The sequence below is a fragment of the Carassius carassius genome, chromosome 25 (assembly GCF_963082965.1).
Source record: "Carassius carassius chromosome 25, fCarCar2.1, whole genome shotgun sequence".
Taxonomy (NCBI): domain Eukaryota; kingdom Metazoa; phylum Chordata; class Actinopteri; order Cypriniformes; family Cyprinidae; genus Carassius; species Carassius carassius.
The window spans coordinates 18,206,391-18,220,816 of NC_081779.1; the positions used below are offsets into that span (position 1 = coordinate 18,206,391).

The 14,426-nt window shown below is 40.0% G+C and overlaps 1 protein-coding gene across 1 annotated transcript in view; it reads right to left on the minus strand.

Annotated features, from left to right (window-relative positions):
- Positions 1 to 1,678: 1,678 nt before the first annotated feature.
- LOC132104329 (gamma-aminobutyric acid type B receptor subunit 2-like) overlaps positions 1,679 to 14,426 on the minus strand; it is a 206,935-nt gene continuing 194,187 nt past the window's right edge. Inside the window, exons 14-19 of the mRNA XM_059509730.1 lie at positions 7,663 to 7,773; positions 5,188 to 5,412; positions 4,730 to 4,912; positions 4,443 to 4,572; positions 4,052 to 4,166; positions 1,679 to 2,310 (exon numbers count right to left, since the gene is read on the minus strand). Of these exons, the coding sequence (XP_059365713.1) occupies positions 2,145 to 2,310; positions 4,052 to 4,166; positions 4,443 to 4,572; positions 4,730 to 4,912; positions 5,188 to 5,412; positions 7,663 to 7,773 (930 nt within the window). The 3' untranslated portion in view covers positions 1,679 to 2,144. The remainder of the gene's footprint in view (positions 2,311 to 4,051; positions 4,167 to 4,442; positions 4,573 to 4,729; positions 4,913 to 5,187; positions 5,413 to 7,662; positions 7,774 to 14,426) is intronic.

The following is a 14,426-nucleotide window of genomic DNA, read 5'->3' on the forward strand; positions in this document are numbered from 1 at the left end:
GCTGATTGTAGTCAAAATGAAAACTCAGTCTTAATCATAAGCTGCAAATGTCAAGTCAAAATGTAGACAATTGCCACTGTGTACTGAAAAACTCATTGTGCATTTGAAATTAGGAGTCAGTCTAGGTTGTGGCCGTCATACTAAGACAGTCTGCCGTGGCGTTGTGGGATTTTTGCGTATCTGTTTGTGTTGTATTTAAAGGTCTTTGTTATCGTGATTTATTAGTGAGCGTGCGGTACTATGACAACTGCTGTTAGCAAACGCACCTCTGTTGTGTTTCAGTCTCCTCCTGCATTCCCAAAAAGTTTAAACTATATATACCCATGAATATCGCGTTATCACTAGATAACAGACAGACGGAAGGAAGTCACAAGTTAAAGAAATTCTCGATGCATTGGCTTCATATGGATCATATGTGCAGTCACTGTTTCTGTCACCCAGTTGACACAATTCGGTCCATCAGGCTCCAGTAAGACACACACGTTACAGTAACAAATCTGACAGAAACTATAACCAAGACACAGACGGTGAGATATCAGCAGAAACAAACTCTTGCCTTTAATATGGATGAAACGTAGCTTATTTCCAATAATTTCCACCAGCTCTAGCTGATGTTCCTTATCTCTGTAAGACATTGTGCAAAGTTAACTGTACACAGTAACATTTCTATAGCAACTATGAGGTAATTTCATTGTTGCTAAGAGCTAGGTGATGTATTTCACAATGTCACTTTGATACTGGGGACTGCGGACCTTTCTGCCATTTCTCCCCTGGAATGGGCAAACGTGTGCCCTCCACCCAAGCCCTTTTACCCCAAGCTACAACCATAGAGGATTCACAAACATGTTGGGTTTTTGATCAACAAAAAGAATAAAAAAAGAAAAGGCAAGAAATAAACAGAGGGCGGGTAAACTAAGAGACCTCTCTGCAAAGTCAAAATGAGGCTTTGTTCATACATGACTTGCTCTTATTAAGTTAATTACACTTGTGCTAATTTTTCAGTCCTGCTGTTTAATACAATATCGTTCGTTTGTCTTGCTGTGTGGAACATTTCTTTTGTGTAACCTCGCAGCTTTCTGTGAGGATATTTTGGTTTTGCTCCGCGTGGAGTACCCCTTCCCTGTTATTATCGCAATTTGTGAGTCTTCTTGTTCTGTAACACCCGGTCACGTGACGGCTATCGTACATCCCAAGCTTAGGGCTGCATCTGCGTGTTTCAGTCCCGATATGCAGGATCAACTCACTCGGCTGTAATGGAAGACTGACCCTCTAAAATCGCCCGTTTTGTCTCTGTACCTCTTGGCTGGACCTGTGGCTCTTTGAGGATGCATGGGTGCAACCTCTAACGTGACATTACTTACGATAAATCAAAGTAGTACTTTCGGTACCCTGACAGGCCTACATGATGCTAGCTGTTTTTAAAGAAAAACAATGTGTGGTACACATCTATCCAGGTGAGTTGGCCCACATTACCCTGAAACACTCCCTTGTTGTCTTTAGAAAAAATTGAGATGCTAATAGTCTTATTTACCACTTTTTCACACCATTGGGACACTGAAGCAATACAACAAATTCATACCCATTGCAACGGCGTACGTGTCTCTTCCTGGTTCGTTGACTTTGTAAAGTTCTCCGAGCACCAGGCGTCATCAAAACAATTAATTTCACAGCATATTTACATGGCTGTTGACGTGGTGAAAAAAGAGGTGGAGTCCTCGGTCACATACGCTGCACATTTCCCGCAAGTTCCAGCAGAACCGATGTGCACGGATATCGTGGAAAGGCTGCTGGTGGAAGCGTCTCTTTTATTCAAGTAAGGCTACAGCTCCTGTCCTGTGTTGAGCCGCACTACTGTTTAAGGGGGCATTGAGTCCATCTAGTTAGGAACGGGAGGTGACAGGACCGAGAGGATGGGAGTCTGGGTTGGATTGCTATGTGAGGACCTCCGGTCACCTCCCTCCTAGCCTGAAAGATCAGTTCTGTTCTGATGTGGCCATGGATGGTGGGAGGGGGGGTCACGAATGCATGAAGAGTTGGAACCCCCTGGGTCACTCACACGCTTCTGTTAACCACTGATATTGCTCAGTCTGTCTTAAAATAAAAAAGCTGATCACTTCCTCGGAGTGCAGGGCAGGTGGTGGTCCTCACAGGCCGGACACCATGACCCTGTAGGAGGGGGGCATGTGTCTGTGGTGTGGGCTGGAGGGCGGGCTGCTCGTGGGACTGCTGCAGCTCGCGTCCACCCCTCCTATGGAGGGCAGATAGGCGTGATGCAGGATAGGCAGCTGCAGGGACAGCCTGCGCTGTATGCTGTGAACACAAACCACAAACAGTTGTTATATTAAAAATTCCTCATTTTCTGTAATGCTGTTTAACAGTGGGGCACTCTTGCATGCATGTAAAAGAAGTTCGGCTATAATTATATCACACATGCACAGGGCACATTTAAACCAGCAGTGACTTTGCCACATACATTTTGTTCCCTTCTCAATTAAGGATTCAAGGTTTATCTGGTTAGCATGACCTCGTTAGTCCCTGCTAGATGATATAACTACACCATCTGGACCTACAACTACAGCTCAAAGTTTGGGGTTGGTAAGTTTTTTTTATGTTTCTAAGCAGCCATTACTCCAGTTTTCAGTGTCACATGATCTTTCATAAATCATTCTAATATGCAGATTTAATGCTAGAAAAAAATAAATGAAAGAAAAAAATTTATTATTAGCAATGCTGAAAACACTAGTGAAGGGTTTGGGACTATGCTTGCTCTTGTGGTGCCATCAACCCAGTATGCACCTCACTGTGGGGATCACCTGAAATAAAGTCCATTTCATTCCTGTCTTGTGTCAGATACAAACGGAACCCCAAGAGGCCTGAAGCCCTTTAAATAAATTAGAAAAGCAACACACCACACCTCTCTCGATTGGTTTTACGATTGGAGTCTCTTTGAGTTATTACTTTCAATTAAATATTAATTTACATCAATTAAGGAAAATGTCTTCCATGTTTAGAAATAATTAACATCGTTTAGCCAAACATTGCAGGTTCACTTAAAAATAAAACATGTCATTAAACTAAAAATGTATTTGTTTATTCCTTACTGCAGACATATAGAACAGGCTAAATAAATTACTCATTGCATATTCCCATGGCAGAGATGGTGTTATTTTGCAGGGTCAAGGGACCATCAGCTACTGGGGTAAGTGTTGTGTGTGTGTTCGATGAACAGAGACACTGCAGAATCGCTCAACTGTACAATCAAACATTCATGTGCTGGGACGGCCTGTCGTCTTCTAATTCTACTCTCCTGTCTATTTTCAGGGTCCACTGCCTTCCGCTCTCGCTATAAATCACATGTTATGTAACCACAGCACCACCACCCCCTTTCTCTTTTTTCTCTGAACCTCTCGCTTTCATTTATTTTTTTCATCCTGATCTTTATTTTGCGCTGTCCTGTCAATGAGTTTATACAACTGAATGCATGTTGTATCTAAAACATCACCAAAAACTATTAAGACCCCCCGCCCCATTTTTAAATAGCTCATAGATTTTAGTTACATTATAGCCATGATCATGATTTGCAACCTCTTGTGGTGGTTTTGCAAAGAGGGGTATTCTCATAATTCTGTCTGAGTGTCTGATTGGATAAAAATCTTTGATATACAACTTTAGTCATCAACATGTTTTAGTCTTCCCAAGAAGAATGCATGTGTCTAATAGGATGTGAAGAACCTTTAAACAGACAGACCCTAAAATTTAATTTTGATTCATAGGGTGAGTAAATTAATTTTGTTATAGTGGCATGTGCAAACAAAGCTTTTTCTTAGGCTCGTACTTTCATCTTAATTTTGAACAAAATATGTCTAATGTTTTACAAATGTAGAAGCAAACAAATCTTTTGTCAAATATTATGTTTGGAAAGTGTGCTTGTGCTTCTTAGCATCTTAATAAATTCCACTTGGTCTAAAATTTTGTTAACAAATGTAATTCATCGATTTTTTTTTTGGTGTCCAAAGACATTCTGTACATGCCGGTCGGTGTGTGAACTTACTGTTCTGGTGAGTTGATGTCTTCTAGTTGACCTCTGCTTATCCTTGAAGGATCCATGGATCCCCACTGAGCCTGGGGTTTCTGCTCTAAGTGGTTCTTCAGAGATTTCTCTCCATCTGAAAACAAAGGCATGTTGTTCAGAATGCTGCCTTTCCATCAAGATGTCAGAGGTGGATTCAGCTGGAGAACTGAGTCAGAACTTGCACCTTATATGACACTTCAGCTTGACATGTTTGGGGGTGAATAATGTATAACACTCCAATAAATTGTTCTTTTTCTCTGGGTGACAGTAACAGAGGAAGAGTGTGTCACATACTGAAACGAGACACCAACTGACAGCTGTGTGTGATTGACAGGTGAGGAACACAAGCTTTAATATCCACTTCTCTTACCTTTGCCGTCAGTGAAGTTGCGTATGCTCAGGATATTGTTGACATCTTGGTAGTGGTTTTGTTTAATGTATGGAGTCTTTTCTGGAGTGTCCTGGAGTTGCATGGTAACCTCTTCCAGTTCCTTATCCAGCTGTAACACAAAGTCCAAAATTATTAAATCATTTAATTTAATTCCAGGCTCTGCATTTAATTTTTTGCATAATATTAGCATCATTTCAATGACTGTTTAAGTAGATTGTCATTCTAAGAATTGAATAATTTTGTCATTTATGATTGACGTCAATCACCTCTGTAATTTTCATTCGGAGGCGGTGGTTGTCTGACTGTAATCCGTCAAGACGGCAAGTGTTGGCCTGGTTTACACTTGTTACTGAGGTGGACGTCTTGGAATCTTCCTTCTTCTGGTTTTGCGTGAACTTTAACCTCCGGTTCTGTGTGGCAGCATCCGGGTTTGTGCGCATTGTGACAAACTAACAAAAGAGAGAGGAAAAAGACATAGGCAAAGGCACTGATTCTGTATAAGATGCATTTGTTTAGAGAGAGAGAGTCGAATCTTTGCAGTCTTTCAAAATTCAGTGTGTTTATTTCCAGAGAGCTCCAGGGATGCAAAGTAAGCACTGTTTTCCATTATATTCAGGTGAACTTGCTAGGGATTTGCACAAATCAAATGCCGGAATATGCCTTTCGCTGACCTCTACAATTCTTTCCCCATAGGGCTGGATCAGGCCTACATTGCAGTACTTACTTTTGGCACAAAAACCAGACACAGCGTGATGGTGCTGCAGAAGATGATGACCAGTGCCACGATGCAGAACTGCACATTAGGCTGATCCCGGGTCAGGAAGGACACTGCTGCTCCAATGATACACATGATGCCCACATTATACACACTCATACCGATGTACTTGCTGTCGTTCAGGGCTGGAATGCTCACGTTTCTGGTCTCCCAGGCCAAGAAACATCCGAAGAGCTAAATAGAGAGAAAAATGCAAAGAATTACTTATCATTACAGGTATAAGAGCAGTTCAAATCTTAGGTTATTCATACTTTAGGGTGTGCACATTTACATGCAAATGTATTTTATGTTAGATCTAAGGCAGAATAAAATTACTGGTTATATGACATTTTTCACAGACAACCATTTTCACCTTCATCACTGTGTGCAGCCCTCAGTTTACAATGATGAATCATAAAGCCAGTGAGAATGAACTGTGGCTGACTTATTTAGCACCCTAATGCCTCTATAGTCAGCTAACAACACCTGTCCAACTTTCTCAGGAAGTCAGAACAGTAATCAAAGCACCTTTGTGTGAGACTAGAGTGAACTCTGAGAAATATGACTCAGCTAACTCAATGACGCACACACCAAGATCTGATTCTGCACCCACTCACCTCAAATCTATTCAATCCTAATCCAATCACAGCCCGTCTCACTCTTTTTCCTCATTCACCCTCTCATTCTCTCTTTCTTCTCTTGTTCTACTGGAACATGTCAGCTGTAAGTGAAGCCCTGCTGATTTAGCAGCAGGTTTTCAAACATGACAAGAGGTGGGAAGAGGACGTTTTGAAATGTCATATATCTCAGAATGAGAATGTGAATGTGATGGCATTTTCACTTGTCCACTATTACGATTTGATGACTAGTCTCATACTATAGCTTCAATTTAACATTGATCACTTCTTCCCCAGCACTGCCTCCCACCAAATCTATCACAGACGAGAAGAGAGATGAGAGGCAATGCCGTGCCAGTCAACTGAACCACATGCTGCTATTGCTGGAAGAACAAACGGACAAATAATTTCTACAAAGCACTAAGTGAGTTAGAGGGCATGTTTTTATTGGAGGATGTTGCCATCATTGACTTGATAATGGTCAGTGCTATGGGCAATTAACTGACTGGAAACATTTTGGTTTCTGGGGCACCTTACCTGTAATCTAAAGTGAGATTAATTGGAAAGAGCAGTCTCGCTCTCCTCTTATGGGTACAAAGAGTCAAAAATCCAGTCAGTGAGCTTACTAGATTTGCATTTCCAGTAGGAAATACTACTGTTTGTAAGGCAGCAAAAAAACAATGTTAAAGTTTACAGCAGTGGTTCTCAACTTTTTTGACTGCAAGACCACCCATTTTCAAAAACACAATATTTGAAGGTCCACCAATATTCTTCTGGTACTTATGCTATAATGACAAATTTCAGCAATTGAATGTTCTTAATGAATTTGAGTCCTTTGTGATAACAGGGTTGTTATTCATGTATATATGTATTCATTCATTCTCACAAATAACACTTTTCACAAAGTTAAATCATTTAGAGCTTGACATATCTAAGAATAAATATTCATTTTCTCCAAGCTTGAGCAGCTGTAGCAACAATGTTAAAGTGATGCAGGACCTTGACAGTGTAACTTAATTGGCAGTCTATGGGACAGCCACAAGCCTCCCTGTTTTATCCAAAATATCTTAAATTGTGTTCCAAAGACGAGCAAAGATTTATGGGATTTGGAATGACATGGGGGTAAGTGATTAATGACAAAATTTTAATTATGAGCAATCTTTAAGCAATCTTGCGTCCCTCTAAAATGTTTGCTGAGGCCTTCTAGTGGGCCATGGCCCCTGGTTGAGAACCACTGGATACAGTAAGCTTTGGTTGTAGACTTTGATTCAGTATATGCAGACATACAGACAAAAAGACTTATTAAAGCAATGAGCCACTTGCAAATCTGTGTTACAGTGATTTCATCACTGTAAGGGGTTGTTCTTAAGCCTAAAACCCACCTAACCATGATAAAATCATACTGCAGATCTCAAGTGGCTTACCTTTTTTTTTCATTTTTATTTGCAGCTTTTACACAACAGCGACAACTTCAATATGAAAAATAAAACATTGTTCCCTAACAAATATCTAAGAATTCTAATTTCTGTCCATTAACACTGTTATAATATTGTCTGTAGGTAATGAACATTAGCTAACTGCAGAGAAAAAAGAAAGAGGAATATCAGTACAGTGTTGCAGTGCAGTGCATTGTAAAATGTGTCTGCTATATGCATGGCGTTTGTATTTCCTGATATACCACAAAAGAATCAGAATCCAATATTGAGAATGCATTTTCATGACAGTATAATTTACCAAATGTAGAAGGAAGCGTCAGAATATTCAGACGCTGTTGTCGGCGGGAGCAGATGGCGATCATGTTGACGCTCTCTAGAATGTTCTCACTCACCATAAGGAGGCCTTTGTAGGCATAGACAATCCCTAGCCAAATGGTCATGTGTGTGTTCTCGCAGTGCTCCAGGAAGGGCCGGATTGCAATGTCTCGTCCCTGAGGATCCGCCTGTGGAGAAACAGTGAGGAAACCAATGAGTGGAAATAATCCTGGCTTTAAAAACACCTTTGTCACTAACAACAATAATATAGAGCCTGGGTTTATTTGCCTTGACTTTAAATGCTTTGATATAAAGGTTGATTTGAGGTTGACTTTAAGAAATTATTAAGTAAATTTGTATTTAGATTTAGAAGCAAATTAGCAAAATTGCAATACTGTACCAATACTGAAGCAAAGGGCTTTATGGGAACTGGGATCATTTGATCTCCCATGGGAGACCAACCTTAATGGACTTTCACAGAGATAGTAAAAATAATATAGTCAACTCTACAGGATACCATTTGAGTGTTAACGATTAGCAATAACTCTTTATGGGACAGGCATTGATTGCTTGATATTGATCAACATATTTACAGTCTTGATATGCAATGAAGGTCAGGACTGAACTCTTAAAGTAGGCCTGTAAAAGAGAGAAGACCTCGACTGAGTTCACCTCAATGTGCTGAGTCTAAAAGTAGCCAAGCTCTAACCCACTTTCTGTTGCCCCAGTTTGGAAAACCTCAAGCTTGCCATGCAACAACCTGGACACAAAGATCGACAGGGATCCAATCTCCAAACGCATCCCTAGGTCTTGCCGATTCTTCCAAGTTTAGTCAACACCCGGGGCTTTCATCCGCCGCTTGTGTGGCTATATCTGCATGATTCAAGCATGGCATTAAGGAGTTCACCGCTCAGAAGACATCTTCACAAAGTGACAGCGCGAGTAAACTGGGCCAGTCAAATGCAAGAAGCTCTATTTATAAATGATATAATTCCATGAAGCGATGATTCCTAGAAGTCAAACTGTCGGACCATTTTTTTTTAAGTCAGCCAGAGAACAGATCAAAGAGGAAAAGCTGATGACAGACCTCTTGAAGTCTTAGAAGTAGTTTACTACATGTTTATGGGGAAATTGTTGATGTGATGTAAAGATGATTTTACAATAGAAACAAAAGAAATAGAACAAAGTAATGAAATGACTTAAAGAATGTCTGACTAAGCTGTCTATTTTAACATCAAAACTTAAAATCAAATAATATATTTCCCTACACAAAATTGCTTCTGTTAAGAATTCAAGCGTTCCATGTGGCCTCAGAAACCCACAACTAAAATGATAAAACTTGCTTAAGAAATGCTTATTTCAAACTGCACAACAACAAGACCTCCACTTTCATCATAGCTTAAGCTAATGGAGCTGTGCGGTGTTGCCAGGCAACAGTCGGTGGGTTGGGCTTAAAGAGAGTGCTGGGCGCTCTGTTATTTTTCACTGCATTAGGCGTCTAATGTAATTGTTCAGTGGAAGCTGGAAGGATGTGTGACTGACGGAGTGTCTGTGGAGAGACAGAGACAAGAGAGACACAGCTGACAAGAGAGAATTATATCACACATAGACTGGAATGAACCATATGGCTACTGAGAACTGGAAACAGACAGCCATTTAGTGTGTATTCGTACACAGCTGCAGGTTTGCACACATGGTGGAGAAACAACCAAAAATGCCAGGAAGAGTGACAGAAAGAAACAGAAAGAGTCAGAGACTTCAGGGTAGTTTGCGTCCATGAGCATATATTTTATTTAATTGAGAGTTGAGTACAGCATGAATGAGATTTCTATTATCCAGCCCCTTTCTAAGACCTTTGATTTGGAACTAAGTGAAATGATAGTTATAATACTCATTTGGATGGGTCAGTCACCCTCCTGTACATCTGTTTCTCTCTGACATGGCTTCTTGTGACCGCAATCTCTTATCTGTAGTAATCCTTTTACATTACATCGTATGATCTCTTGGCGCCTGCATGCCACTGCTTAAATGTACTATGGAGAGGCAGATATTGTTTAATGGAGCTGAGAGTTGTTTAGCAAGAAGTTAAGTCAATTATTGAGCCATCTAATCTTAAGGTCAGCTGGAGAGATTCTTCACTGACCCCCAGCAAAAAGCCATAACACACATCAAGGAACAAGGTTTAGCACCGGTTCAAAACCAACACTAGCCAACACACCATGTAAAATTTGGCTGTGGTCAGTGGATAACACAGAGTTACTTGCCAGGTTGCCAGAACTGCAACATAATACATTATGAAAAATGAATGAAAAATGACAGGATGACCCTGCTGATGTCACATGAGGGACTCAAAACAGTTTATTCAGGCTGTCTAAAGTGGCACAATGTGGAATATTAACTGAAATAAGAATGTAATATATTTAACCATTGACTATAGCCAGACAAAATTACACAATAATTGTCAGCTGTCAATTTTAAAATTTATTAGATTTTAAAAAACAACTTATAATTTACTTGAAATTAAAATGATCTTTACATAAACCCATTATAATAAATATCATATTTACCTGTGCCCTTCAGCAAGTAGATAATACACAGAAATTGAATAAAGTTATCAAACACTAAAATCTAAATTAAATACAGATTAATCCTTAAAGCTAGAAAAGTTATTGATTACCTCTTTGTTCTTTGATTAACAGACATCACAGCAGCTGTTTATTAGGTTGTTTTGGCTGCTTTAAGAACTCCAGCTGCTGAACATGACGTGGATCTGGCATGTATTGTATTTTCTCACAACTCTTTACCTTTTCTGACACACTTCAGGTCTTAAAGTCTCTATAATTTGCTGACAAGTTGTGTGTTAGATGAGGGAGATAGTGCTGGGCTGCTTCTGGACAGTTTTGAAAAACATTGAAGAGACATTTTCTTATATGTAACTCCTATAACAAATACTTACATGCATGCACAGATTTAAGGCAGATTTAATTGCCTTTTTGGTAACTTCATGACTTAACTGATGACATAATTGCTACATGTCATTCTCGTAGTTTCTTTCACACTTTGATATGAAATGGTACAGGCTACAGTGTATCCTGCATTTGTGTGTGCAATTAAAGAGCACGCACAACGAGTACAGTTTAACGGCTGACAGGACAGGAAAATTGTTTTTACTGACATACAGTATGGCCTGATAGCATCTCATCTGACTTGTTCTACTGAAGCTCCTTGTCACCTGTAGTTTTTCCATGCTCATTTGACTTGTGCCAGCTGCTAAGGTGAAGTGCACATCTGAAAGTCTATGTATATGTTTGGCAAATCATTTATATATATATATATATATATATATATATATATAAATGTCTTAGGTTGTGCATGTAACCATGGTTCCTTGAGAAGAGGAATGAGACACTGGGTCCCATAGAGGGGCGCTAGGGTAAATGCCTTCGGCATGAGTCTAAACACGACAATGAACTTGACATTGGCAAGCGGAAGCCTATGACGTCACAACTGGCGCGGCTGAGAGTATAAAAGAGCACTTGTGAAGTACGTCATCCACTTCTTGGTCGGCAAAGTCCTGCAGAGTGAAGGCTAAATACAACACCTCTCAAATTAGAGGCAGCCTAGCAACACTCTATACTAAGTTCAGTAGCCAAGGAGGCTCCCAGAGAGCCTAACAACCTAGCATACTACCCAACCACCTAGCTGAGCTCTAGAAGTGGAGTCCTCAATCAAGATAGCACTCTGTAGTGAGTAGAGGCCTGACAACGCTCGCAATAGATGGCCGAGCTCTAAGAGCAGAGGCCTCAGCATGAGGACTCTAAAACGAGAGGGGGCCTAACTACGCCCCACACATAGGACATATTGTAAGGTAGGGGTTTTCAACCTTTTAGGACATGTGCCCTCCCAAGTTTGTCTAATTTCCCTCACAGAGAGCCTGCAGCTCACAGATACTGTCCTAGTGGAGATTACTAGCAAACGGAGTCCTCATTGAAGATACTATAACTCAGAGCAGAGGCCTCAGCATGACGACTCCCAAAAACGAGGGGAGCGGTCATTGGACCCCGACTGCAGGGTGCAGGCGCTCAACTCTCATCCCTTAAGAGAAAGTCAAGCCTGGGTGGAACCAATTACTGAGACCACATCATGAAACTCGCACAGTTAACCTTAAACATGCTAGATCAAATGACAGATTTCAACACTCTAAAAAGAATCATATGAGAACAGACATAAATGACTTGCTATGAGTGCTTTAAACCCCTTTTGAGAGCCAAATGTGCTTTTGCAAATACTAACTACTATCCCTCAGGAGAGAGCAGAAAGGAAGAAGTTCCTATCTGTCTCTTGTAGTGAGTCTCATGAATGCATCATAACTAGTGCATCCAGCTTGCTCGTAGAGTAGACAGAATTCCATCCAAAAAAGCAGTCCCACATTCCTTGAGAATAGGGACTGTGTGAACAGAGCTTTTATTGAGAAATGTTTCAATGCAAGCATTCTGCTCCCTCAGGAGGTAAACGTGTGTGCTCCTAACTCATGTACAAACAAATCTATCTATCTATCTATCTATCTATCTATCTATATATATATATATATATATATATATATATATATATATATATATATATATATATATATATATATATAAATAATACAAAATACACTTCCATGACTTGCAAAAGAAAATTTTGGACAATGTTTAGCACTTTTCTTTTTACTGACTGAAGGCAAGAGCATCTCTGTGTGGCTCCTCCAGGGTTACAGCTACCTGCTCCAGTTTGGGGATGAAACTTCAGCTGCATGCTGAGGCTCTGCAGATCTGTCTCCCTCTGGTGTGTGCTTATTTTTAGAGTCCACCCCTCTAAACTCCACTTCAAATGCAGTGACTTCAAAGTAGCCCTGCTGCAGTCCCTGTGGCTGAGCCTGGGAGCTGCCATCGCTGATTCATTACGGGCTAAGTGCATCATTAGATGAGGAATCTAACCCCGAATATCACATGCATTTAAATATGCAAATGAGAATGTGCAGTGCCGTGTTTCAGATTGCCTTTGTTATTGCAGCCTAAATTGTTTTTTATTGACATCATTCTTTAATCTAATGTTCTGGAATATCTCGGTTTTAATCACAACTCCCATCTGCTTGCTCTCCGCGAGTCTCCGATGCAAATGACTTTGGCTATGTTGCCATCACGTGACTGCTGTACAGCATACCCTTCACCCTACTCAAACACACTCACTTATGAACATGCAGCTAATTTGTGAATAACAACTTTCATAAATGGGGTTCGAGTGCTCACTGTCAAACATTATTAGAGCTCACGCATGGGCAAACATTTGAATCTGGTGACTACTGGGATTATACTGAGGTATTCACACAGATGTGCTCTCAGTATACAGTCCCAGATACACAAACGCTTGCGTGCACTCACACACTCGCCATAACGCTTACAGTTTGTTTTCTTTTCTGTGGGACAATCAAGATTTGTGACTCGGGTCATCTATACATCCTTGTTGAGTCAAGGACACTGCGAGGTCCCACACACGATTAGGCATCAGTCCTGATAACTCATTAGGACTGCAGTTTTTTTCCTCAGTGAGGGCAGGCATGGCAAACTGTGAGTGATGGAAGACAGCTGCTGTTCATCATGGTGCACTCTGCTGCCCTCGTGATTACTGAAGCCACACGCACCTTTCTGTGCTGTGGTCATAAGGTTACAGAAAAAAGTAGATAGGTGTTTGTTCAACTGTGGGCACTTTTGGCACTGTGGACTGATTAGAAAGTGAAAAAGAATATAAAAAAATCACCTCTATACTCTCATTTGTTGTCTAAAAACGTCCAACAGTGTTTATGAATACACCACAAAATCATGAATATTTCAACCATATCTCAAATCTCATGCTGCTTTTCTGTGATGGAAATGACCATGGTGAAAATCATATTTGAAGCATTTCTGAAATGAAATGGCTGACTTGTTTCCACAGCATTTCAAAAAGCATAGCATGTATGGCATTTTATGCATCCTTGAAACACACTGAAGATATTATTTTCAATTTCTCTGCATCATTTCACAAAGTAGATGGAAAATGATGGAAACTATGTAAAACATAATTGTGGTATTCCACCTTGGTTTTCCTGTTTTCATAAACACATCACAACCAATATTTCATCTCAAGCTCTTTACTGACACTGTTCTCACTTTGATAAACAAGTAAACTTTTTTGGGGGGATAAACTTAATTAGGGCCAAAACTGTTGGTCATTATGGAAATGACACCACAACCAAAATGCTGTTGTAATTTGTGTTAAATTCATATGAATTCGTATTACATAATATCAAAATGGCTTAACCATCATTTGAATCTTGTTTTTAATGTAATTCATGTTTTTGTGAATTTTTTTATATTGAACGTTGGGTCTGGGATGAGGAGAAACAATAAGATATATAGATAGATATTTCGGGACACTTTTTGCAATTGAGATGACTGGGACATTTTTCCCAGTCACACTAAATTAACCCCTACATAAAATGCATTATAAAAGTAGAAGTGAAAAGAGATAAAAGTCATGATAAGACATTTTGACATAACCATCACATAACAAAAAGAAAAAAGGCCCTGGGATTGAAAGTGCCTGTAGCTGAAGAAACATCCATATACAGTACTTACTAAGAAAAAAATCCTGACCACCATTTCAGTGAAATTTATTGAAGTACTCTTTGAACCTATCAGTGAAATGGTAAGTTCAAAATGGGCGGCAGTAATCCACTGCATCTGAGGTCTGAACTGACCCAGTGCCCTTCACATTAAACAAACTGCCAGCACACTTCAAACACTGACTGATCTAATCC